This window comes from Misgurnus anguillicaudatus, chromosome 17, assembly GCF_027580225.2.
Source record: "Misgurnus anguillicaudatus chromosome 17, ASM2758022v2, whole genome shotgun sequence".
Lineage (NCBI taxonomy): Eukaryota > Metazoa > Chordata > Actinopteri > Cypriniformes > Cobitidae > Misgurnus > Misgurnus anguillicaudatus.
Genome location: NC_073353.2, coordinates 20,142,720 through 20,170,136, shown reverse-complemented (window position 1 = coordinate 20,170,136; position 27,417 = coordinate 20,142,720). Strand labels below are relative to the sequence as shown.

The 27,417-nt window shown below is 37.2% G+C and overlaps 1 protein-coding gene and 2 long non-coding RNA genes across 3 annotated transcripts in view; 1 reads left to right on the top strand and 2 right to left on the bottom strand.

The window, feature by feature from the left end:
• cntnap5a (contactin associated protein family member 5a) overlaps window positions 1–27,417 on the bottom strand; it is an 87,258-nt gene that overhangs the window by 44,428 nt on the left and 15,413 nt on the right. Inside the window, exons 2-4 of the mRNA XM_055215087.2 lie at window positions 13,242–13,352; window positions 9,528–9,721; window positions 715–862 (exon numbers count right to left, since the gene is read on the bottom strand). Of these exons, the coding sequence (XP_055071062.2) occupies window positions 715–862; window positions 9,528–9,721; window positions 13,242–13,352 (453 nt within the window). The remainder of the gene's footprint in view (window positions 1–714; window positions 863–9,527; window positions 9,722–13,241; window positions 13,353–27,417) is intronic.
• Window positions 23,237–24,491, top strand: LOC141350259 (uncharacterized). The gene is made up of 3 exons (XR_012358315.1): window positions 23,237–24,106; window positions 24,148–24,272; window positions 24,375–24,491. It is a non-coding gene; the product is annotated as an uncharacterized lncRNA (long non-coding RNA).
• Window positions 23,918–26,146, bottom strand: LOC129448885 (uncharacterized). The gene is made up of 2 exons (XR_012358314.1): window positions 25,816–26,146; window positions 23,918–25,392 (listed from the first exon to the last, which is right to left on the bottom strand). It is a non-coding gene; the product is annotated as an uncharacterized lncRNA (long non-coding RNA).

The window sequence follows — 27,417 nt, the reverse complement described above, 5'->3', positions numbered from 1 at the left end:
AAAAGTGAGTAGGTCCAATATCATTGGTCATAAATATAATGGTTCCGACGCTCATGGTTTAAATTACACTGAGACAGTCACAATGTGTACTCAAACACCTCTGTACCAGGACACACAGATCGGATATCATTCCGACCACAGATTCATTTACACTTGATTTTTCAACATCCAGGTTTTGGTCGCATGTAAATGCCAAGTGTAAATGCAGCCAAATGTCACAGTCAGACTAGACTTTCAGGTTGTGATATTGCTGTGCAAAGCTCTGCGTACAGTATATGGGCAGCAATATATCATGCGCTAAAGTGTTTCTTTTTGTATTGACAGATCATAGATTGCAATGTGCTTGCACCATTATTGTTGTTTTTGTTATTATTGTACAAAATGGGATTTTGCGATACAATTATTTCAGTTTTCCTCCACCTGTAAAGACCACGCTGTGATGTATTGATCATCTATTAGTCACACAATTTCACGTGATACAAACTCGCAGGTCAGAATTCACCAGACCTAAACTTTAAAAACAAGGTGAATATTTTCCTCATGAGCTTGCGCTTCGGGTCTGTCGCATTTGTATGCGTATGAATGGAACATAAAGTCTATGTGACCACTGCATAAGAAAAAAGCTAATACAAATAGAAATTGAAATCCAATTGAACAGAAAACAGTTTGTAACATTAAATTTTGAAAGTTATTTAGAGAAAATCTGTCACTCACGGTAGGTACAGCCATACACAGCCACCCTGAGACCCGCTCGACCGCTAGGGCTCCACTCCAGAGGTACAAAACGCAGGAACCTGGTTCTGATAGGCTGGCTGAGTTTATGGTAAACCACACTGTCTGGATTCACATTACCCACAATCCTCTGCAAACAGACAAAACATTTTAAAACAGTTATGTTTATAATTTAATAATTGACAGATAGAGTTTAATCAAAAATAAAGTATTCCTGACAGCACAGATTCAGTCGAATGAATAGCATTGGTTTTATAGGCTCAACATTTTATATAAATTTTAACTTATTTTCATCTGCTAGTGCACATAATTTCACAGTAATTCGTGTCTGACTCACTCACAGTTTAGATTCGTGTCGAACTAGAGAACAGATGACCAAGTCACCACATGGTTATGGATGAGTAACAAAGGGAAAATGTCAACCTTCTTCAAAGATAGTCCATGTTCCTTTGAGATAGTGATAAATAACATCAACAATATCATCACCTTCCCTGGTGAGATACCAGCAGCCCACAAACACTGTTATGATGCCAGCAAAAAACAAGAATCTGATGGTAATGACTGCAAAGCATTGTTTTCCTTGCATACTGGCTCGAAGAAGAAATATCTTGCATGCCAAAAGTATCAGGCATAACAGATTTGTAAATAAGCAAGCTCAGAGTTTGTGAAGGATGTTCCATAGAGATTTAGCCTTTAAAAAGCTGAGTTGTCATAGTGTTTGTAATCCACTTTGAAAGCTGAAGGACAGATTGATTTTCTTTACTTTGTTCTGCTGTTTTTCTCCTGAGTGAACTTGTTATCATTACTTTTTATTTTTATCATATGATAACACTTCTTCGACTCTTGTGTGTGAGCACATTTCTCATGACATCACCAGCTCCTCGCCGTCGTCCTCATTTGAGCTCCCATTGACGACAACATCCTGTCCCACACCACATTTTCTTTTCTCTTTTTCCACCTCTGAGAGGAAAAAAGAAAACAACAATACATCCATCCAATTACCTGTCAGTTCACCTCGACCCAAGGGCGCATCGGAGCACCCGTCGAGACTGTGGAGATGCCCCCGGTTGCAGGCTGCCCACGTAAACAGCTCCTCTCTACACTTCATTAACTCTCTTCCTCTATTGACTCCTGCTAGACCCTTCAGCTCCTTTCATTAAGCCCGTGTGCTCTGCCTGCGTTATGATAAACTCTCCACGGACCGTTTCATCAACCTTCTTACGTCTGTAACTGTTACACCCTCTGTGAGTCACCACTCACCACTTCATTTAAACCTTTACATTAAATTTACATTTATCCAAAGCGGCTTACAGTGCATTCAAGTTATACATTTTATCAGTATGGAAATTGAACCCACAACCGTTGCGCTGCAAATGCAATGCTCTACTAACCGAGCTACAGGATCACTTAACCAGAATCACTCCACATCAAAAAGAAGAGCCAGTAGAAGATGAGGTTTTGTGTTTGTTATACTGTATAGTAGGAAAACATTAGATTGTTCTTCATATATGAAGGCCCTTTAAAGTACGTAGCGTATTGAGAATTACATATTTGATGATTTTAAACTGATATGTCTCCATATGTTTGAGCGTTTTTCCTTCAATTTACCTCTAAGCATGAATTAGACTCTGCCCCAGGAGACACCTAAGAGTGTCACAGACAGCAAGCACCTCTGTGCCTCTGTTTAAAAGAGAGCTAAGAGAGGAAAACTGTCCCCTGATAAAAGAAGGCAATCTCTTCCTTTTCAGCTTTCCTCTGGCTCCACTGTGCATTGGTGTCATGTGCTAGAAAACGTCATGAACTTATTAGTTACAGTTGCTTAGAGAAGCTGAACACAGATGAAATATACAATGGGATTGCAAGACTTGACAAGTGATAATTTCATCATCGTCTAAAAGCATTATGGGTGTTTCAAAAACAAGTATAGCTAAATGAAAAACAAAGGTGGTTTTCAGAACAATTTGTCTGTGATTCTGATAACAACCTGTTACGGCTAATACGCCAAATAGCCTACACTTCATGGGACCCAAATCAACCATGAGTCTTGCTGTATACAAGCCAATCTAACAAAACGACAAGCTGCTTCATCGATCACCTTTAAGGTGTTCAAGTCTGCGTGTATGCTAGACCAGAGAGTCCGCGTGTATGCTAGACCTAGCTAAAGTCATATTTTTCTGACAGAAGACCAATTGGATGAACAACGGTATGCAAAACTACCTTAGATCACATTCAAACTTGGGTAACTCATTAGTACTTGGACTGGAATACAACCCAAAAGTGTCAGCCGCATGCATTACAGCACCCCCTAATGTGTGGTTCAGTTTCTTAATTTTTACATACTGGCTTTCATCATTTGCGATTTTTATAGTTGCATTTGATTTAGCAACCAAAAATTTGCCAAACAAAATAAATAATAAAAGCGAAAGACAGTCAAATTTGTATAAGAGTACCTATTGTCCGATTCACGATTTTAAATTTCCTTTGGTGTTTAAGTGTGTATTAGTACATGTTAACAATATGCAAAAGGTACATCCTGCAAAGAAAACAATGACACGAGTTATCATCTCCAATGTAAATGTATTTTCTTGGACTACAACAAACACACAGATTATTGGCAACAGTTTACTTCGTGGGATTGGTGATGTAGACAAGACCGACATTATCATAATTCCTCCCGCTTCGGACTCACAGCCTGTAAGTTAACTTCTGTTATATTACGGGTCCATTGAATGCTTGAATCTGATTGGCTAATGAACGATATCATATCACTTCGCATAGTTAACTGTAATAAAGGACTAACAAAAACAACATGACAGACGGTTGTCTGAGGCAATAACCGCTGTTAAGAGACGCACAGAGGTAGCCTCATTCACACAATCTCTCTCGCTCGCCCTCTCTCTCTTGCTTGCTCACCCTCCCTCTTGCTCGCTCTCTCTCTCTTTCACTCTCGCTCTCTTTCTAATAACTTTATTAAAAACTGCATTAGAACGCTATCAACGACTCAAGCCCAGATTGCCAGCTTTAAAATGATGTCTTGGAAGAGACGTTGGATGAGACGCGGAAGAAATCGTCTACTCACAATAGGGATTTAAGTACAAAAACTGTACAAATCCCTTTAAATAATCATGTGATCGATGTCTTGAGGTGTGGTAACCGTAGTATAAGCGAGATAATTGACTCCGGGCCATTGAATTATTAAAAAAAATAATGCACACCCGAGGTGTAAGGGCCACGACGCAAAGCGAAGTAAAATCTTGAGCTACAAAAAATACGCTATATGAAAAATAATGTTTTTTTAACCATAAACCATGCGAACACATTGTATTATACCAAATACACAAAAAAACATTGTTTTTAGTAATGAAATATGTGCTGTGAAATGACAAAAGTGACATTTGAGTAATTAAAATGTCTCACATGTTACAGACTAAAACATTTTTTATTGCCATAAAAGTGAAATTACAAACCCTATGCACTTAGAGGGTTTTGCATCTGAACTCCTCAAATATAAATACTGTATAAAGTACAAACTAAATACAATATAATACAAAAAAGAGCTGTCCTTGAATAAGCTTTTGTTAAATCAGAAAAGAGAAAACAATGAGTCATCAGGAGCCTCATTTCATAGACCCGCCTTTCCACTTGTGCTTGCAAACTCAAATCAGTGAGAGAATCGTGACAAAGCTGCAAGTGCAGAGGAACCAATAGATGCTGGGATATTTCAGGAAATAGTTTTCCCTCCGTACGCAACAAGTGGTTTATTTTAAACACAGAGACAGATTCTGCGCGATTCATTCGTATTTGCCGTTCATGAAATTGTGTTTTTGATTGCACACCACTGTTTTGCAGACTTGCAATGCTTTTGGCAGTATTTCAGCGCAAAAACCATGCCAAAAGTTTAAGCACGAAAAAACTGAGGTCAGATGCATACAGTTCATACTTATTTAGTGTAAATAAGAAGTTTTACAAGACATGAATTAAACTTACGATCAACAGTACAATGATGCAAAACTTATTTTCTTACGCTTGCAACTTGATTTACACCTTTATAAAACTGTCTTTGCGCATGCAAATTTATTTTACGCTTGCAATGTCACGTACATTCTTACAAATTTTATCCTGCGCATCCAAATCTTTTAGACGCTAATTTACCTTCATAAATACACTGTACTGTATATCTTGAATTGGATGACAACAAGTCTAAAAATGAAACTGTGCAAATACAAACTGTAAGCCTTGCAGAATTTGCTTAATTATATTAAAGACTTCATTCACCTTTAAACCTTTATTGCTATTTAAACACAAAAATAATTAAAGCAAAACCATTAATTTACATAAACGTCTACAAACTGCCTCAGTTCGTATTTTTAAATGTTTGTTAGTAGATTTGCACGCTTAAAAATACGTTTCTGAAGAGTTCTTTATAGCGATGCTACAAAAACAAACATTTTTGGTTCTCCTAAAAACCTTTTTAGTCATGTGTATTCTTTAAATAATCATCTTTTAAATCTTTTTATAGCCTGTCGGACCTTTATCCTCTATAAAAAAAAAAAACTTTTGTACAACAGAAAGACTCTGTGTATGTATATAAGGTTCTTTATGGATCCATACAGTCTGGCACACTGACCATTTTTGGATCCTTTATTTTAAGAGTGTTTGAGAAAGGCATGACGTGGCCTAATGTGTTATAATATCCGTATCAAATTATTGACGGTAAAACACTTTTGCCACAGGCCAGTATGGATTATGCAAACTAGAAATATGATCTTGCAGTCCTTCCAACAGCAATGCACTATAGATTTTGAGATAATGCATGTTTGAAACCTCTTCAGTAATACAGGAAGAAAGGGTCTCTCCTTCATTACAGCCCTGAAAGCGAAGCAATTCCTCACTGAGAGATATTCTCAATGTTATGGCAGGCTTACAACTCTGAGCTGTCAGTGTTAACATCTGTCACGCTAGTTAACGTTCTGCAGTTCAATTCCTGTCTTTCTAGACAGCGGACCCTCACTCTTAATATTCAGTCTCAGAAAATCTCAGGGTAACCATCTTGCACACCATAGACACCGCCATAACTCACACAAACACACCGCCCGGAGATGAAAATGACAAAGACGGACATGAACTATGTAGCTCAAAGGCTGTAAGAGGAAAGAAATGACCGTGGTAAGACCTCTACAATGCTTGTGCAATTTTCTGTCAACGTAGGCGAATCTTGTTTCCCAGACAGGAGATGATGGCAATACAAGATGAGAGAAAGAAAAGGCTAAGAACAAAATTCGCTGGGAAAAATTGCATATGTTCGATACATCTCAACAGCTATTTCAGATTTTTTAAAGTGCTGGTCTGCCTCGAGACAGGATTTGGTTCAACGAGGCTATCGAGATGTCTACTGTATACAGTTGATAGATGCAATCAATCCTCAATACAATTTCTTTGCCATGACTGCTTATTGATTAAACATACTGTGTATCTCTCTAATGAATACATGCTTGTACAAGATGATCTGTCTGTTCTTATATTTCTATACAGTAGCTCCACCTCTCACACACACCTTTCGCAAACACATCAAAATACCGCCAGCTACAGTGCTGACTGGAAAGAGCAATTATCAAACACTTTGGCAAGCCCATTCACACCTTACTTCAGGAAGACCTTCCCCGACATACGCTTCAGTGGAGACAAATAAGCTTTGATGTTGGGTTGTTCACAAGCCGAACACTTTTCCAGTGCCCCTCGCTATTTCAGATACAGAACTGTCATTAAGACAAAGCACCAATGAGGATTGGGAATAAATGAAAAGTGTTTTCCTTAACCCAGATATAGCAATAATTTATCAGATGCTTCTTTACCCATCAGATGCTTCTTTTCCCACGTTACACTGAACATGGGATTCTTGAAAATATGCAGTTGTAATGGTGTGTCTATGAAGGAGACTGCAGTGTAATAATCTTTCTCTGTACCTCACTCATCTCAAAGAGACAGAGAGAAGCAGACTTGTGGCTCTGAGGTTTGCTCAACACATTCTGGCAGTTTGTAGTTTTTTTGTAGATTATAACAGTGTCTGCGCTTGGGTTCGTTCATTGAAAATTCCTGACATCTACATCACCAATCCCAGGAAGAAACTGTTGCCTACAATCCGTGTGTTTGTTGTAGTCCAAGAAAAGACATTTACGTTGGAGACAATAACTTGCATCATTGTTTACTTTGGGGTTTGTACCTTTTGCATATTGTTACATGTACTAATACACACTTACACACCAAAGAAAATGTAAAAATGTGAATCAGACAATAGGTGTTCTTTAATGTATGCTGCTTAGCAAAACAACAATAACAACAAAAAAGCATAATTTTACCATAATTGTATTTACAATAATATAAAAGCTTTGAGACTCTTATGTCATAGTAACAATTCTGTGATATGGCTGAGATGGTACTTTCCTGTATTCTCAAAAGCCTTACTTAAAGGGCCCTATTTTACCAATCTAAGCGCATAGTCTAAAGTGCACGGCGCACAGTCTTAAAGGACGTGTCCGAATCCACTTTTGCTAGTTTAACTTCGGGAAAATGGTCTTTGCGCCTGGCACACAGTCTAAAAGGGTTGTTCCTATTCTCGCAATGGGTAATGGGTGTTTTTTTTTTGGGCGCAACGTTCAATACACCAATGAGAGTCTCATCGTTCATCACCTTTAAAAGCCAGTTGCACTCATACCAAATCTGATTGCCTATTTACATGGCAGAGTTTGTAAGCGGAAAAAATGTAAGCAGATGAAGAAGACCACCAGTTTAAGATTGATGTTAAAAAATTGTGTTATGTTTTATTTATTGAAATTTTTATTTTTGTAATTAACCCTTTGGTTCTCTTTAAACAGTGTTATTTTAGTAATGGAGTAATAAGTAAAATCAGCAGTGTTTTAACTGCTAATAAAGTATGATGCATGATCACTGTAAACTCAAAAAGTTTTTTACAATAATAATTTACAAATATGCAAAAAAAAAAAAAAAAACATCTGCTTATCAGGCTAGAGGTAAAGCAGCTCTTCACGCCTTCTAAAGTCCTGTAAACTGTCCTCATTTATGTCCAAGAGACTCAATAATAACATTTCACACTTAATCCTGTACTGATGTGCATCCATGTAAATGCAAATGTGTGTTGTTCCGTTTATTGGCGCATAATACTAACAGGCTTTTTAAATAACAAAAACATTATTGCGCCACTGACTTTACGGACTTTAGACCAGTTTTAGTTGGTCAACGGTATAGTCTATTGGAGTTGCATTAAAATAGCAACACGCCAACAATGTGACTGTACACACAGAAATTCATTTTCTATTAAAACAACGTGAAAATGATAACGTTAAACTGATAACGTGATAACGTGAAGCTGGACGTGAAAATGATAACATGCTCCGGTCTGAAACTTGCAAAAACACTTTCTTTGCGCTGCATTGCGCCAAGTGTATAAGAGAAGACTGGGAGATCAGATTAAGTATATTTACCAGTTAAATGATTGGTGGAGGACAGAAGACCACAACAAAACCAACCAACTACTGGTACCACAAAAAAATGTATGGTATTTACAAAATACTAAGTCAATCCATTACACATGACACTACAACAACATAATTCTAACAAATCTGTCTCTGTCAGTGCAGAGCCTGGAAATCTGGTCCATATTCTGAACCTATTTAATATCAAATAAATATGTTTGAAAATGAATACACTGAGAGGGACTCTTGAAATTACTCTTTTAGAAATGGAAAATATAAGAGTTTGTAGTTCAGCTAAGTTAAAAAAGATGAAAAGACCCCTGAAAAGGCAAAGAAAAGATTACCGCCTCATACTTCTGAAAGCGTTTCCTTTAAACTTGTTACCTGATCAACTTTATTCCTCATTTCCACCACATAAAACGCAAATTACATCTTACCCGCCTGTAATCTTCGCCTTTCATTAAACACACTTTGAAATGTCATTATATCTTTAATAAAGCGGCGGCCTCATAGTTTAAATGTAATTACAAAGCAGCGATATGAAACAATGAATCTTCCGTCATTTAGAGGTGTTATAACAGTTCAGCCTGAAGACGAAGACAATAGAAGAGTGGGTGGCTCAGCATCGAGCTCTCTTCAAACACCTGTCATGATTGAACGTGTCTGTGGCAGCCCAAACATCATTAGAATGATCTATTTTAGGCACCTCAGAAATTGCTAGTAGCATTTCATATGTTTGTAACTGAATAAAGAGTTCAGCTAATAGTATCAGTACTTTGATTCAAATTGCACTTCATGAAAATAAGTTGCACTGAAGATCTTCAAACCGAGATGTGTTTTTCCTCATAGCATAGGCATTTGATTTCTGCATATCAGTAAATAAATGACTACAAGTAATTACAAGTTTCAAAAGAGACCACTAATGTTTTCAAAACCACTTCACTTCTTTACCATTTCCTATATACTGCAGCGAATGTGGAAGAGAGCATAAAAAACATCTATGCATCTATCCCTATGCTAATTTCCTTTTTGTCTCACATATATTAAATCAATATTTCATGTCCGTTTATTTTGAATTACTTTTTTGGTAAGCATTCATCTAATAAACAGGATAATGTTGAGTAACCCAGTCATTACTGCATAATAAAACCTTTCAGGGTGATACAAAACTTTACAAGTTATCACCAAGCAGAGATTTATCTCGCAATAATGACCAGCTGATGGTACGTTATCCTTTAACAAATCACAGTCTGAACCCATGAAGGTGTGAAGGCTGCAGTAATTGGTACTAAAGTACACGCTCACCCCAACACTGTCCTCCAACATGTACTGCTTCCAGACCCGCCCGGTGTCACTGTAGAGGAGCATATAGGCGCTGACCCAGTCTGTGCTGCCGTGACGACCTTGTGTGGCCACTGCTGTCACCTCCACTCGGTCCTGGAGGTCAACCTGCAACCATGGCGACCTGTCTGTCGACTCTGGGCTCCACCCTCCTCCTCCTAAAGGACCCAAGAAGACCAATGTCAATGCAGACTGATCTTACAGGAATTCCTAGTATTTATGAGGTAGCTAATTTGTAAGCATTTGTACGATGTAAATCATACAAAAACATATTACTGTAATATCAATAATACTGTATAAACAATAATAATTCGTACAAATCAGTATCCTTTTTTTAACATAGTTTAAAAAATGTGGTATTCTGTTGTTCAATGTCTATTAAAGGATTAGTATATTTTCTTAAAAAAAAAAAAAAAATCCAGATAATTTACTCACCACCATGTCATCCAAAATTTTGATGTCTTTCTTTGTTCAGTCGAGAAAAAAATTATGTTTTTTGAGGAAAAAATTGCAGGATTTTTTTTTCATTTTAATGGACTTTAATGGACACCAACATGTAACAGCTTTAATGTTGTTTAAAATTGCAGTTTCATAGGCCTCTAAACGATCCCAAATGAGGCATAAGGGTCATATCTAGCGAAACGATTATCATTTTTGACAAGAAAAAAACTTTTAAACCACAACTTCTCGTCTATCTCCGGTCCTGTGACACACCAGCGCGACCTCACGTAATTGCGTAATGCCGTGGAAAGGTCACGTGTTACATATATGAAACGCACATTTGCAGACCATTTTAAACAATAAACTGACACAAAGACATTAATTAGTATCATTCGATATACAACAACATCGGAACGGTCCTCTTTCTCTCTTGTAAAGACCTCTTCACGTGATGACGTATTGCATGAGGTTGTGCTGGCGCATAACATGACCGGAGATATACGAGAAGTTGTGTTGTGTATTGTAAAGTGCATATTTTTATTTTTATTGTCAAAAATGACAATGGTTTCACTAGATAAGACCCTTATGCCTCGTTTGGGATTGTTTAGAGTCCTTTGAAACTCCATTGAAACTGCAATTTTAAACTGCATTAAAACTGTTACGTGTTGGTGTCCATTAAAGTCCATTAAAATGAGAAAAATCCTGGAATGTTTTCCTATTAATAAACATAATTTCGTCTCAACTGAACAAAGAATGACATCAACATTTTGGATGACATGGTGGTGAGTAAATTATCTGGATTTTTTTTAAGAAAACTGACTAATCCTTTAAAACTTAAAAGTTATTCTATTTTGACTAAAATGCTGTTCTGAGATCAGTCTCATATGGTTTCCTTGAATAAAAGCAGAGATGTGCGTTTGACTCTTAGCACCGTGTCCTAACTACACGCCGTGACGCATTAAAAGGTATCTTTTCATGTTAAACAGAAATTTTGTTCTGACCTGATGCTGCGACAAGCGACAGTAGTTTTATTTTTAAAACGGTTTCCATTTCTGCAATGTCACGGCTAACAGCTCCGCCCTTACACATTCAGTGAAACTTCTGTGCATTATGAATATTTATCATCAAACACGGACGAGAAGAGACTGATGATACGTTTAAAAGCAGAAATATATAACAAATCGTCCAAGTTTTACAAGGAAAGGCATAAAAAGTGGAGGGATACGTCTCTGTCACTGCGTCCGAAACTGCCTACTATATAGTACGGAAGTAGCCAGTTTCTGATGCAGTAGCACGAAAGCATAAAGCAGTAGGCGAGGCAAGTACATTAGGCGAAACGTACCCAGATGACCTACTACTTCTGGCAAGATTTGAAGTGTCCATTCGATGGACACTTACTATCCCGTAAGCCCAGGGGAGAGGAGTCATTCAACAAAGAAGAAGAGGCGTTGTCATGTTCAAAAATGTCAAAAGTGGTAACATTAAATGTAAATGCATAAGGAAAACAGTTGTTCCTTGTGAATAAATTATACTTCTTTAACTACAACTTTGCAATGTTGATACATCATGTGACATACGTTGTCATAACAATAAGCCGTTAACTTGGATGCTGTTAAAGGGACACTCCACTTTTTCTGAAAATATGCTTTACAGCAGCCATAGATATATACACTAGATGTCGCCTTGGGGCTCTGAGCATGCGTCAAAACCGCCGCCATCTTAGAACAGGGGTCTTGTCATACGAAGTATCTGGGTAAAGCTGTTATCTCCGCCTGTACTTCGAATTCATGGACGATGCGGGACTTTTGTGCTGCGTATGGATGTTAGGGCTACTAGCACTATGCATTACAGTTAAAAAAAGTAAATTTTCATAAAATCAAAACTTTTATTTTTTCCTGGACAAAATGCTAAATACATGTCTGACTGTTGAAACGAACCAAAAGAAAACCAAGAAAATCACGTTCACGACGATTTATGGTGATTTTATTTCTGTTCCACCATTGCCTACAATGACGCTGATGCGGGATTCCCCTGTTTCAAGATGGCGGCTCTGTTTGATGCATTTGGTCCAATGAACTGCCGTAGCCAAGGCGACATCTAGTGTACATATCTATGTACAGCAGCAAAGTCCTTGATTATTACGTTAAAATGAGAGTATAGTTCCTAGCCATATCTGCTTAGAAAATCGAAACTTTTAATTTTCTGTCGGTCTTAGTACACAATGTAACTACAGAAGAGTCAAGTTTTAAGTAGGAAAAATATCCAAACTCTTTGTTTTTTTTAGCACGATGCTAATGGTCTAATCAGATTCAATGCATTGTGCTAAGCAATGCGCCAGACCCAGAGATCAGCTGAATGGATTCCAAAAAGGTACAAATCAAATGTTTAACTCTAGGGGAGCTGGAAAATGAGCATATATTAAAAAAAGTGGAGTGTCCCTTTAACAGCATTAAGAAGTTAACGGCTTATTGTTATGACAACGTATGTCACATGATCAACTGCAGTGCGAGAGAGTGCACAAAAAGAGTTTTTATTTTCTGTGTTTTGTGCTGTCAATGCTATGAGGATTGTGTCGTGCCACTCTGCTTTTTTGCATTCAGTATCGCATTATGTCTCGTTAGGACACGATATAAGACGACTTGTTTTTGTATTCACTCGGTTGGCTGCTGTCACTCCTTCGACAGATTCCACTCAGAAATAAACCAAAAGCCTTGACTTCTTGACCTCACTTAAGATTTACAGCGTTCACTTTGCATCAAGCACAGGGAGGCGTGCTGGGGGGCACGCATGTTTCATAAAGATGCGCTTCTGGAACACAATGCCCCTGCCAAGAACAGCAGAGAGGTTTATTAGTCAAGCACAACGGACCTGCAGCTCAACTCCACGAGAGCAGATGAGCGCAGAAATTTAAACCTGGGATCTCTGACTTGAAGAAGCAACGTTTACACAGACTCCCCAGAGGAAGGAATCATTTAGTTTGTTACACTCTTGCATGGCAGAGGTTGGTCACATCTATGAATAGCTCAGAGGACATGCGGAGAAAGGGCAAAAGGCTTGATGACATACCAAACCTGCAATTTACTGGAGGTAGAGTTGTTTTCGCTCTTGGCCTGAATTAAACACTCAGAGATTTGGTTTCTACATTAAGTACAGAGCAAACACTTTTCATCTGTCTGTTTTTATGATGCTTGTGACTCTGACAACTGAATTATCATACAAATAAGAACTTGGACTTACCATCTCTTCTGTTTAGTTTAGCGAAGTACGCAGCCCGACTGTCTGGGAAATGCGAAGAGCTCAGAAATGAGTTTGCAGGCAGAAGAGACGCCAGAGATCCATCACAGCTGTCTGGATAACAGAACAACAAAGAATATTAGCTTATGAGAAAATAAACTCCTCCACTCTTGTATGTGAAAAATTGATTTTCTTCAGATGAGACTTTTATTGTTCAGATAAGCTTGAGTCAATCGGGTGAACATCCCTGTATCTTAGCAGAGCATAGTGCTAGCAATGTCGAGATCAAAGGTTTGATTTCTTCCATTCAACACATTAAGTGATAAAATACAAAATAAAATCAGCTAAAGGCATAAATGTAAATAGACAGTGATGTGTTTTGCTTTTTCCTTCACTTCTGTTTTCCAAATTCTGTTTCTTGTTTTAGATTCTGTTAAAGCTAATTTCGAGCAGAAATAAAAAAAACTTCTTTAATAACAAGCTCATCGACACTGTTTGTTAGACATCTCTTCACAGTGTAATGGACTGAATGCCCCGAATTATAAAAAATAATTATTTGTTAATATCAGCATCAGAAAACACAAACCACATATAATGTGCTGAACACAAATCTATCCCTCTCCTGACAGTGCTTTAAAAATTATGTCCTTCACATAATTTTACTCTGTATACAAGTTTTCAGCAGTAACAAACAAATGGCTTTCATGGAACAAGTACCCATTTAAATAGCGGTAATCCAAGATCGCCGTCTCCCTTTGTTTTTAGGAACCCAAAATAGGTTATTTTCAACAAGATATTTGTTCCAGAGATCAGTTTAGTCACTCATCAGACGATCAAACAAACAGAGACCAAAGTTAAGTTCTGCCCAGACATGTACTGTAACCGCGACAGCGCACATGCGTCTAATGAAATGGTCTATATCTATTCTATGCTTTTCCTACATCTATTAATGTAAAGCTGCTTTGAAACAATTAACAATTGTGAAAAGCGCTATATAAATAAAATTGAATTGAATTGAATTGAATTGAATATCTATGCACTCGTTGGTCAGGCAAAAATGTTTGAAAATAAATAAACATCTAAAAGTGTTTCTTTTTTTGTAAAGCTGAGGGTTTTGCACAGTACTGTATGTAAATCGATAATAGACAAACTGTACAGAGGCATCACTCTGATGTGAAACCTAATGAGTGAATAATCTTTATGCACCTTTATGTTGTTCTCACTATACTGTAAAGTTACAATGAAGTTCAGTTAAAAAAAACAAAAAACATTAAGGACACTTCTATTAGGGGAGAACCGGGGCGAAAGTAACGCGGGACGAAAGTAACAAAGCTATTTTCTTTTAGCCCTGACCACGTTTGCATTCCAAACTATGACAGCATCTTTGGCGCACAACCCTTGACAGAGCTGACAAATATCGCGTTATTTCGTCACCGTTTTGTGCGTGTAGGTCCAGAAAGCAGTTTTCAAACGTGATAAGTAAATTCCTAAAGCGGTAATAATTTTTTTCTAATAACACGTTGTGTTTCTCTTTTCATACAGTACTGATCAATCTACAGGTTATTTAGTGATGTAACACATCCTGAAGTTTGTCTTCTCAGAGTTTTTCAAAATAAAAATAAACCGGGTTTAAATGTCGTTTACTTATGTCCCGCTCCTAATACTGTTGCGTTATGTTGAAAATATAATATATTGTGCTAATTTGATTTAATTTTCATAGTGTTCATTCTGTTGAACATTTATTTTATTCTCAACAATTCAAATTTGTACTGTCGTGTTGCTTTTGAAACATTTGATGAAACTGAAATTTAAAATGTAATTTCATTATTTTTTACAAAGATAAACGACAAAATATGTTTGCAGTAACATGTTAGCAAGCACATAGTCATGTATATTTACTAAAAACAAGTGTAACACAAAAATCTATCTTAATCTGTTACTTTTGATCCACCTGTGTGTTACTTTCATCCCAGCTGAGAGGGTAAAAAGTAACAATTCACTACCTTTGTTCAAAGTGAAATTATACTTAAGTAATTTTACATTTGTTCAAAATTCCACCAAAATATATCTCTGCCTATCACATTATCTTTTTAAATTAAGTAGTTCTGAAAAATTTAGCTTTCTCCCCTGCTCTCCCCCAACCAGATAGACAGCCTAAAAAAACAACAAGAAATTAATTGATAGCTAAAGTTGTTTTGGTTAAAGTTATGATGTTTACATGTTTAACATCCTCACAAGCTTTGACCTTATTGGGTTGCATGATCTTAGTAGATAAATAATGGTGGAGTGGTCAAAAGTTAAAAAATTAGGTGAAGAGAAAATAGGTTTCTGGGTCAAGAAAACAACTTCTGTAGGTTATCTCTATGGAAACAGCAAAACATGTCTCCGTATAATTGGGGTTAAAACTCAACAGGGGTTTTGACTTTACTTTTTGATAGAAAAGGTTGTATGCTCTATTATCATCAGTTTACAGGTGAGAAATATTTCACTTTTAATTATATGGCATATAACAAAAACAAATGAGAAAAACAGAGACCAGCTGTCCATCTTTATTATCTATGAACTGCTCACTTCTAGTTTATGAGCAAAACAGATCATTTAAAAACTATGACTGACCTTAAAATTTACGCATGAATAGAAACATGCTTTTCCAAGAATAATGTGAGTAAAGTATATGCATAAGTAAGGCATTTTCATCAAAAAATGACATTTTGTACACTTTCGCATCCTTTTTGAAGCTTGAAGCTATGCAATGTAGAGTCAAAAGAAAGAAAAAAAGAAAAAGTACAATCCATCAAAAATGCAGGGTTGTTTTTAAGCCAGCAGTGTGTTCTGTCCAATATTTACCAAGCATGGGTTTAAAACAACCCTGCATTTTTTTGAGTGAACTATTATTTACAGAAGTCACTTTTTGGGTAAACTGATCATTTAAAAACATCTAATGACTCCAGGGCATAATTACATTGAAACCCATTTACACACAATACATGCCATTTTGATCTGTGAAAAATAGTGTTTTAATCATCATCTAAAAAACAAAATTAATTTAATTAGCATGTTGATCCTTAATATTTTTCTGTGTGTCTATTAGAGATGTTCAACTGCAATTATTGTGGTTTTCGTCACAGATCCCCAAATAAATAAATAAATTACTTTGCATCGCAAGCAATGGCCTTAAAGCAGAAAGCAGGATGTGAAAGGGCAACTGAATATCAATATTTGCACATGCATGGGATTTCTTGGTCAGCTCACTACTGCTCTTGCATTCCTCAAAGTCATTTATAAACACTCAAGCATACTTTCAATTTGCGGTCCAGTATGAGACGCAAGGCACAAAATATTGATACAGTAGCTGTTGTATAGACATAATGAAACGTCAGTCATCAGTTGACATAAATTCATAAGGTCAGAAACTACAATCTCAGAAAATTTTCACAGATGAAATTCTGTCTGCTTCAGATAACCCCTACCTTTAAATTTAAGCAACATATGTTCAGCTATTAACCTCACGCTAAGCGATAACCACTTATGACCTTCATACATATGCAAAGTCTTTACAGTGGTTTAATCTCCTAGCGGGACTTCTCTGTGTTTCATGATCTTATTTCCAGGCTCTCTTGAGCTTTGCAGATATCAAGACACCAAAAATCCAGACAACATCATCACTTTCCTGAGAGCCGCCATTAAGGGTTACGGAGAAAACCATTTTGAAATGAAAGCCTCTTATTCATAAAATGCTATCAGGCTAAATTCATTCATCAGAGAAAAGCAATTTATTAACAATCTACAGTATTCAGAAATTTGAGTTTTGACTCAATTTTGTAACTGTGCCATTCAATTTCCACACTCATAAAAATAAAGGTTCTGAATTGGTTCTTTGCAGTGATGTGTTTTTTTTAAAAAAAAAACGATTTATTTGTTAACTGTTTATAGATGGATTTCATGTTCTTCTAGAGTTGATTATTTCTGCACAGCTCTTTGCACAGCTGTGGTCCATGTATGCCATCTCCTCTTGTCTTAAGGAAACTGAAACATTTTTATTTTGCACAATGTTTTTGTCTAAAGAGGTCAGGACCATTAAACAACCTATCTTCAGGCCAGGCACGTAACCGTGACAACACGCATGTGTCTGATGAAACCGTCAATATAGTTTGCAGAACCCTACTTCCACTAAACAAAAGATTTTTGTAACATAAAGGATTTGTGGAAGTCAAAGGTTCTTAAAGGGACACTTCACTTTTTTTGAAAATATCCAGCTCCACTAGAGTTAAACATTTGATTTTTACCGTTTTGGAATCCATTCAGCTGACCTCCGGGTCTGTCGATACCACTTTATGCATAGCTAAAATCATAATCCGTTGAATCTATGGAAGCAATGATATTACGCAGCACCTGAAAATAGTCCCCTCTAGGGATGGGCATGATTAATCGACGATCGATAATTGATCGTTAAGAATTTAATCGATGACGTTAATTTGTTATTGATTAATCGAATACTTTTTCTTATCTAATGCAGGTTGCGTTGCCTAGCGTAGCGTGTGTCTTGAAGCAATTAAATGAATTTCACTGTGTGGCAGCAATTCAACATTTTACCACCAGGGTGCAATATTTGAAACCATACTCCGTTATCTGTGGCCTTCCGTTTTGATTTAAAAAAAATAATCATGAAGAGGTCATGATTTTTTGGAACAAATGAGGTCTCTGTTTAAGAATTCGGCTCGCAGCTGCAGGTTCCGTTGCTTTAGAGCACCACATATTCAAGCGCATATATGTTCCGTTTGTCTAACTAAATGTAGTTTAACTGTTTGCCACAAGTTGATCTTGTAATAAAGGTCTCATGGAGGAAAACACGCTGTATTTTTGTATTCAACATTTTTGAATTATAAAAGTTAAATAATTATTTTTTATTATAAAAATATTAATGATTAATCGATAGTCGATCGTTAATTCTCCCGACAATCGACTAAAAAAATTTTATCGAATGCCCATCCCTAGTCCCCTCCTATTGAAAGTTACTAAGGGGACTATTTTCGGCCAGTGCATAAAATCATTGCGCCTGCTGCAGCCATATTACATCAGCAAAGTCCTTGATTATTACCCCAGAATGAGAGTATAGTTCCTAACCATATCAGCTTAGAAAATCGTAACTTTTAATTTTCTGTCGGTCTTAGTACACGATGTGACTACAGAAGAGTCAAGTGTTAAATAACGCTTTGGTTATTTTTTAGCATGATGCTAATGGTTTAATCAGATTCAATGGATTATGCTAAACTATGTTAAAAGTGCTAGCGCCAGACCCGGAGACCAGCCGAATGGACTCCAAAACGGCAAAAACCAAATGTTCAACTCACAAGGGATCTGGAAAATGAGTATATTTAAAAAAAATGAAGTGTCCCTTTAGTAGACCCATACAGCCTGACAAAAAAAGTTTACACACTTTTGCGAAGTTTAAGAACCTTTATTTAGTGCAGTTGAATTAGTTAGTGCAGCATGAGTTTAATCTATTATAAGTAGATGCATTTACTGAGCTTAAAACATTAAGCTGCCATACTTGTTGTAAATACCCATTAAAACTAATTAAGTCAAGGAAAGCATCTTTTGCTTAAGTTTAAATTGATTAGTATTATGTGGTTCGTCTGATGTTTTCTATAAGAAATGTACCTGGAGAGCTCGGTGCTTGATGTCTCAAACTAATAACAATATCAAGATAAGCTATTGTGAGACAAGAAAATAAAGACCACACACACTTAGAGACCATAACACTTACATGAAACACAACAAGAGTAACAATCAATTAACAATTTAAGATAAGGAACAAGCCCATCCCCAGCAAATCACAAGTCAATAAGTAATTAAATAACAAAATCAACAACAACAATTCAAACAACTAGATAAACGGTCTAACATGACATCTATATCAATTATTCATGCCCCAGTGCACACTGGGAAAAGGGTTAATGGGGCTGTACCACAGAATCATTTTTCAGTGTAGTCTAACTTGAAAAATGCTTTAAAGGGGTGATCTAAAGCTATTTCATGCATTCTGACTTATTGACTCATTTAAAGCGTTCTTTTGTGGGCAATTTCAGTGCTGGAAGTACAGTGGAAGTCCTTATATGGGTACTTCACTCAGAATAGTGCATGCACACACCAACCAAGAGCTGACACAAAATCAATGTCACCAGAGAAGTGTGTTTTTGAGGGAATTTTAATTTAATTGTTCAGCTTCCAAGTATGGAAACAGTGTAGATAATTTGTTTTTCTGGGGTAGCAGTTTAATTGTGTGTGTGTGCTTGTTTAAAGCTGGATTTCGTTGAAATGGGGCAGTCCAAACTGGGTCATGAGTCGCAGGCGGTAAGTAAAACTGCATCAAATGTATGTGTTTGTCGGCAATTGGTGTTTAGATTTTTGTTATGGAACAGTAGGCAAACAAACCAAAAATCACAAATAGGGCCATAAGTAGGGATCGACCGATACGGATTTTTCAGTGCCGATGCCGATACCGATTTTTGTTTCATCAGCCTAGCCGATGACCGATACAGGCTGCCGATTTTCTTGAGCCGATATTTGGAGCCGATACTGGTTTTGCTCACTCAATTTACATCATAAAAATTATGTAAAAAATGGCATGTTGTTAAAAACAGATGTTATTAGTTTGCACAGTTCTTACATTTATTGTAGTCTAGGACTAGTCTAATCCCTGTCCAGGAAACCGCCCCATAGAGATGAAAAAACCCCACTTTGTTCAGCTATGATCAGCTGTTAAGCCGATCTTTCAATGTTGTCGTGAAAAGGTTGGTTGTTTTTAGTCACATGACCTGCAATCGCTTGCGGGTTCCAGCACTCTGTCTGTAAATTATGCCGGAAAAATCGGCAAACACGGCAGCCATGTATCGGCCGATGCCGATACACATAAAACTCGCAAATATCGGCCCGATATATCGGCCGGCCGATATATCGGTCTATCACTAGCCATAAGCAAATCTTTGTTTAGGAAATCTAGGAATGGCTTTACAGTATACCTGTTTACTTGCGACTACAAAACATGCAAAACATTCCTCATCTTAAGAGCACTTTAGAGGCAAAGACAAGAATCTTTCAAAGAAAGCCTGGCGGCTCTGCACATCTCTGTGTGCTCGTAGAGCGCAGTTTAGGATTACTGTGCCTCCAGCGTGGAGTGGCAGATTATGAGTATAGAGATCTGTGCCAGTGAGCACTCACAGACCACTGATCCAGGATCAGGCAGAGCAGCAGATCTCCCCATTGTTCCACGTCTCTATGCCAATGCATGGCAAGAAACTTTAATCTGGTGTAGAGCAAGTGAGGACAGTCAAAACTGGCAGCCAAGCAATTACAATAATCACTGCGTCCCAGCCATCTGTGAGTCAAAAGCAGTGTTCATTTAGTAAATCCATTTGGTTTTTAAATGGTGACCATAACAGGCAAGAGGGAGTTGAATAATGTTTTCAGCTCAATGATGAAATACAAGGGCGGAGTGCAGATGAGGTAAAATGATTTCATATTGCTGCAAAAAGCCTCAGTGTGACCTGACTTGACTGCACTCAGATCATGTATATGAACAGATGTCGGTAATACTGATTTAACACTCGAATGAAGAGGATCAGGCTGTGTTCATATATCTGACTATCTTATTTCCCTGTCGTGTCTATTACCCATCAGCTGTAATACATTAGAGCTCCTCATGGATTATGCCTCAGCATTTCTGTGATATTGTTACATTGTGTAATTGCACCATTTTAATGCTTGTTTTGGTTGTTAACCCATTATATTTCAGAGACTTCATCGATCTTTATCATACTTAAAAGTCCTATTAAATGGAAAAATATGACAAAAACACTGTACTCTAGCTTGCTTGAAAATTTGACAAAACAAATTTTAAATCAGGCTCTTTCAAGTTAGTATTGCGTTTGGTTATGGTGTTCATAAATGTGTATGGCTGTAAATCTGTTTCTCCTGACCTCTGTTTTCTACCGAGCCCCTAAGGTGACATTGGACTAAAAAAACGAATGTTAATTTTTGCTCCATGTCCCCTTAGGGGCTCCATAGTTTTCCCATCAGAAGTGAGTTTCTATATACTTGACAATATGTCAGATTTTTGTTTTAAAATATACAAAAATAACTTGCACAGTTTAAACCAGCACTCTGCCACATCCAAAGGTTTACAGAGTTATGCCCAGTTTAACTAAGTACCCACAATACAGTTTAACTAAAGAGTCCGTATTTTCCTTTTCATTATTTTTTTTTTGTGTCTAACTGTGTTAGTACATGTTAACAATCTGCAAAGTTATAAATCTCAAAGTCTACAATGACGAGAGGTTCGTCTCCAACTGAAATATCTTTTCTAAGACTACAATGAACTCAAAAGTTTCTACAATCACAAATGCAGACATGGTTTTATGTTTTAGTATCCTTACCTTATCAATCTGTTACGTTCTACTCAAAATTGTTATTGCAAAAGTTAATCAATCAGCTTGGTCATTTGCATTTTCTGGATCAGATTCAGGCTCGCATTGATGAGGCAGTAAAGACGAAATTATCTCCTGCTGGGAACTGATCCTCCAAATTTGATATGGAGCGTCACATTTCCGTTACACACTTGAGGTATTCACCCAATCACAACGCATTGGATAGCTGGCCAATCGGAGCACACCACGCTTTTCAGAACAATGAGCTTTTGTAGAAATTGACGCGTTTCAGAAAGACGGGGCATAGAGGTGCAACAATAATGTACAAATAATGTACGCAAACACATTGCTTTACACCAAATATACAAAATAGCATTCTTTGTAGCAACGTAATAGGGGCTCTCCAAATAATTGTTTTTAATTTTATTGCAAACATGCCTTCTTTCTATTTAAAGCAGGCTTCACCACCTGTCACTCTGAAGAGACCTGCAAGATCAGGAATTGCATTTTACAAATTAGATTTATCTCTAATTCTGTGAGCGTGTGCACCATTATCTCATTATCATAATACCGTTAGTGAATCTGTCACTAAAATAATGCAGACTGTGCATGCAAAAAATCAGTGTAACAGTGGGTGCAATTCACTCTTACCGGATTTCCACCCTAATTGTCAAACGGGCCCTCTATGATAATGCGTTTTTGTTACCCACCTAATTGTATTACCTTAATGTCGATGGTGTCAATCATAGGGATAATAAGATGAGCATAAATAGCTTTCTCACTCCTATACTTGGGAAATGTAAACTCTCAATATGTGATTCTATCAGCATGTCGAGAGCGAGTTATTCATCTTTAACAGCACTGACTCTCGCTGTCACAGACTACAGCACAAACAGATGCTGGCTGAATTCATTACATCTCAAATAGTCAGCACATTAACAAGGACACTTCTGGTCACCATCGTGTCAAAAAGCGTCTGACTGTGTCAGTCTTTTTCTGCAGGTCTGACTCAAGGTCACCATGAAGTCAAAACTCATCTTGTTATCCTAAATTTGCATGTTTAAGGCTGTGGCACTGTCCCAAATGTAACACTTGTAGCATTGGCAGTCTGTACTGGTGTGGGCTACATGTTGGATTCCTACACTACAGTGTATGTGGCATTACAATCCCAAAGTGTTCACTTAGAAAAGGACATGATCAAGATTTGGATAGGTCGTGTATGCGCTTAAGAGAATGTACAGTATGTAGCCCAGCATTTTGTCGCAATGCACAGCCCAGTCTCATGAAATTTCGTTATATAGTCACGTAATTTTTTTATTCTTTTTTCGTGATATTTCCGCGTTTTTTCATGATCGTATAACAAATTCCTGTTTCTATATTGGTTACTCAACTGTTTTGTCCTATTTTCTTACCATGTCGCTTCGGTTAGATTTACATAAAATGACATCCCTACCCAAACCCAACTCTAACCCTAATGCCAGGCGACATATAAAAAATAAATCAGAAAAAAATAGTATACCAATGTATAAAGTGACATTCTAATGCAAGCACCAAATCTAACCCTAACAATAGTGTCTGTCTGCGGAGTGCAAGAGAGGGGCGTGCCGTTAAGCGGTGTAACTTTTAGCAGGGGGCGGAAATTAAAGTTGTCCAAGTCACACAGAATCCCGCGAGATGTCCGACTTCCGCTAAACTGACACGGCACATCCGATAGCTAGTTTAATAGTAAGACGATTGTTTATATAGCTCTCTTTCAACTTTAGCGTAATGACAAATAACGTTACTGCCGTAAATATTTTAAATTGAGGGCACGGAGGAAGCTTCATAAGACGCTCGGATGGTCTTATATTGTCTCATCCATCGTCATTGTTAACGTGGGTAGACAATATGGCCATATACGGCATATATGGACATATTTACCAATCTAAAATTATTAAAGTACCGAGGCATACCAATATTTAAATCGTGAACTGTTACACAGTGAGGGTGATTTCGTCTTTTTTTTAAGTAAATGTGCACCTCAGACAGTTTAATATGTATTATTAAACCAAGATGAAATTCATTTGCAAACTTTCAAAGACTTAATTCTTTTTAAGTTTTAAGAGGAATCTACAGAGCTCAAGTGGTTTTATAAGAAATGGCTAACAGATAACATCTGGTGATATTGTAAAGGTTTATAAAAATAACTATTCACAACAGGTAACATTGTAAAGGTGTATAAAAATAATTATTCACAACAGGTAACATCTGGTGACATTGTAAAGGTTTATAAAAATAACTTTTCACAACAGCTAACATCTGGTGACATTGTAAAGGTTTAAAAAATAACTATCCACAACATGTAACAACTGGTGAGATTGTAAAGGTTTATAAAATAATTATTCACAACAGGTAACATCTGGTGACATTGTAAAGGTTTATAAAAATAACTTTTCACAACAGGTAACATTGTAAAGGTGTATAAAAATAACCATTCACAACAGGTAACATCTGGTGACATTGTAAAGGTTTATAAAAATAACTATCCACAACATGTAACAACTGGTGAGATTGTAAAGGTTTATAAAATAATTATTCACAACAGGTAACATCTGGTGACATTGTAAAGGTTTATAAAAATAACTTTTCACAACAGGTAACATCTGGTGACATTGTAAAGGTTTATAAAAATAACTATCCACAACATGTAACAACTGGTGAGATTGTAAAGGTTTATAAAAATATCCTTTCAGCAAGATCACCCTGCAATAAATTATAACACAGCATTATGAGAGGCATCAGGAGCTGATCCCAAGTGTATAGCTGGAAGCTGTTGATGTATGTACAGTATTGGTAAAGTGCACATGAATGCATTTTATAAAAATAATGCATCCAATGTCAACCCTGTGTAGAGCTGAGAAATGTGGTTGTTTCTCAGCAGCAGTAATGTCCAATGGTTCCAGCTCAACACATTGGTGCAGTTTCCCAGGCAGGGCTTAGTCAGGGGTGCATAAACTCAGTCCTGGAGGGCCGGTGTCTTGCAGAGTTTAGCTCTAACTTGCATCAGAGTACCTGCCAGTAAGTTTCTAGTATGCTTAGTAAGAACTTAATTGGCTGCTTCAGGTGTGTTTGATTAGGGTTAGAGCTAAACTTTGCAGGACACAGTTTGGAAACCCTTTGTTTAGATCAGGGGTGACCAACCCTGTTCCTGGAGATCTACCCTCCTGCATATTTCAGCTCCAACCCAGCTTTAACAAACACACCTGACTATAATTTTAAGGTTGCCCTGAAATGCTTGATTGGCAGGTTCAGGTGTGTTTGATTGGGGTTGGAGCTGAACTCTGCAGGACAGTAGATCTCAAGACACAGGTTTGTTCAGCAATGGTAGATTAAACCAGGACTGGGCACTTATTAGGACATTTTAGTTTTTACAAACAAACCTTACAAAAACAAGACTGGTGTGCATCTTGAAACAAAACAATGGCACTGATATATGTTGAGATGTGTCAGTACAAGGTGTTTTCTTACAGTAGCTCAAACATGCATTTTAGCCCGGGAACAGTATAAGTCCTGTCTGGAAAACCGCCACATTGTTTTACCATAACAGATATGGGTTGTTTAAGGTTGAGTTGTGATTTTGAAGTGTAGACAGATGGATCCTCCTATTGTATTTCTGCATCACAGTTAATGTGCATGTGGATGGTATCACCCTCACAAGTTGTCCACTGCATCACTTCACATCAATGCAGCTGTGAAAATAATAACCATAAACAAACATATTTTACATTTGTACTTAAAATAAGCTTACATTATGAGAATATACAATGGCACCCATACTTAAACAGAATAGGGTTTGAGAGAGATACATTAAAAACGAGACAGTAGTACACACATCCTTTAACTGTTATTATGACGTTTAATAGGTCATTAATTAATAAACTGTCATTTGAAATGTCGACAACTTACAAGAATAACTGTAAGATTCTAATGTACTAATATCTAACGTTACTATCATAAATAGGAAAATATATAGGTGAACAATGAAACTCATGCAAGATTTGTTGCATTTTGTTAACTACTCGTTACTGATCATAAGTGTAATCATAGAACGGACTTCACAAATCTAACATTAGGCTAACAACACATAAGTTAGCTAACGTTAGCGAGCTTACCTGAAACGGTCGACCTTAATTCAGCCCCTGGCGTGACTTCTTAACATGTGTCGTAGCCGAACCAACGGGAAAAGGATGTTCGTCAGTCGGCTTCCCGTCCATTAAAATTGGTACGAACAAACATGAGGGCGCTTGGATAAGCAACTTTAATAACGCCTTTAGCCACCGTATCTCTATGCGGGCAGAAGAGAAGACAGAATGACAACATCTCGTCCTGACGTCTCGCGTGGTTCTGTGTAACTTGGACAACTTAAGGTTACGCCCCCTGCTAAAAGTTACGCCCCTTAACGGCACGCCCCTCTCTTGCGGTCCGCAGACAGACCCATCTCAACCCTAAAGCAACAATGGTTTAAAAATAGGAAACAGCAGTTGAGTAACCAATACGTGATAATCACACAAAAACAGGAATTTGTTAAATGATCACGAAAAAACACTGAATTTCGTGATAATATCAAGAAAAAAGAATCAAAAAACTACGTGACTATATCACGAAACCTCATGAGACTGGGTAGCAATGCACATGGGTCAAACATCTGTGTACATGTACGAGGCAAATAAACGATGCTTGGCAAAGCTGTGCATTCGACCGTGCATGTACGTTTGTGTACACGTAAAAAAAAAATTACAACATTTATGCACTGAGCAGTAGGGGGTCAAACACAGTATTAGTATAGTGTTCCTAATAATCCTTTAGGTGAGTGTATGTACTGTACAAACATTAGCCAACATCAAAAAGTTGGTGTTTGGTGTAGCAGCAAAAACCAGCCTGGGGCTGATGCTTAAATGGTAAAGTGGGACAGTATTCGTTTACTTTAACAATGACGAAAGCTTATGAAATTCTATAAATGATGCATTCAGTTTCGTGCTGTGTATAAAGGACCTATTAGCAGACTCAGTAACAGTGTTGACAGGCGAGCTGTGAAGTCTGTACTTCCTCCTCTACAGTTTTAACAATGAATGACAAGTTCAGTTCTTTTAGCTCATTGCTGTCACTGAAATTGTATCAGCAAAATCTACAAACAGTGTCAGTCTACTTTTAGTTCAAGTGATTAGACGCAGCAATACTAGATGAAAAATAAGGAGAAAGACAGGCTTAACTCGTAGAGCTTAACATCACGCCAACACAAATTTTGTATACCCTCTAAGTCTCTTTGAATAAAATTGTCTGCTTAACACATACGTGTAATTCCATGTTGTTTTTAGTAGGACTACACAACAACAATTGCCAGCTTAATTCACTTGTGCCTGTACCAGGAAAGCATTGCCAGATAATAGCCAAGGAATGTTAGTAAGTTTTTTTTAAACAGCTGTGTGGTCACTGTAACTAATACTTGACCTGATGTATGGAGTAATGTCCAAAACAAGATGCTTAATGCTGTGCCTACTCAAAGGCACAATATTTACTGCCCCAGCAGTCAGCATGAGAACATTATTCCAAAGGCAACCCATATACACAGTTGACCTTCTCATGATGGCAAAGAAATACTTTTAGTGACAGACATGCATGATCAAGCCTAATAGACGCATCGCTCAATGTCTTGATAAGTTATTCTCTTCAGTGATTCTAAATAGAAAAATGTAGCAGGGCTCATGAAAGAGGCT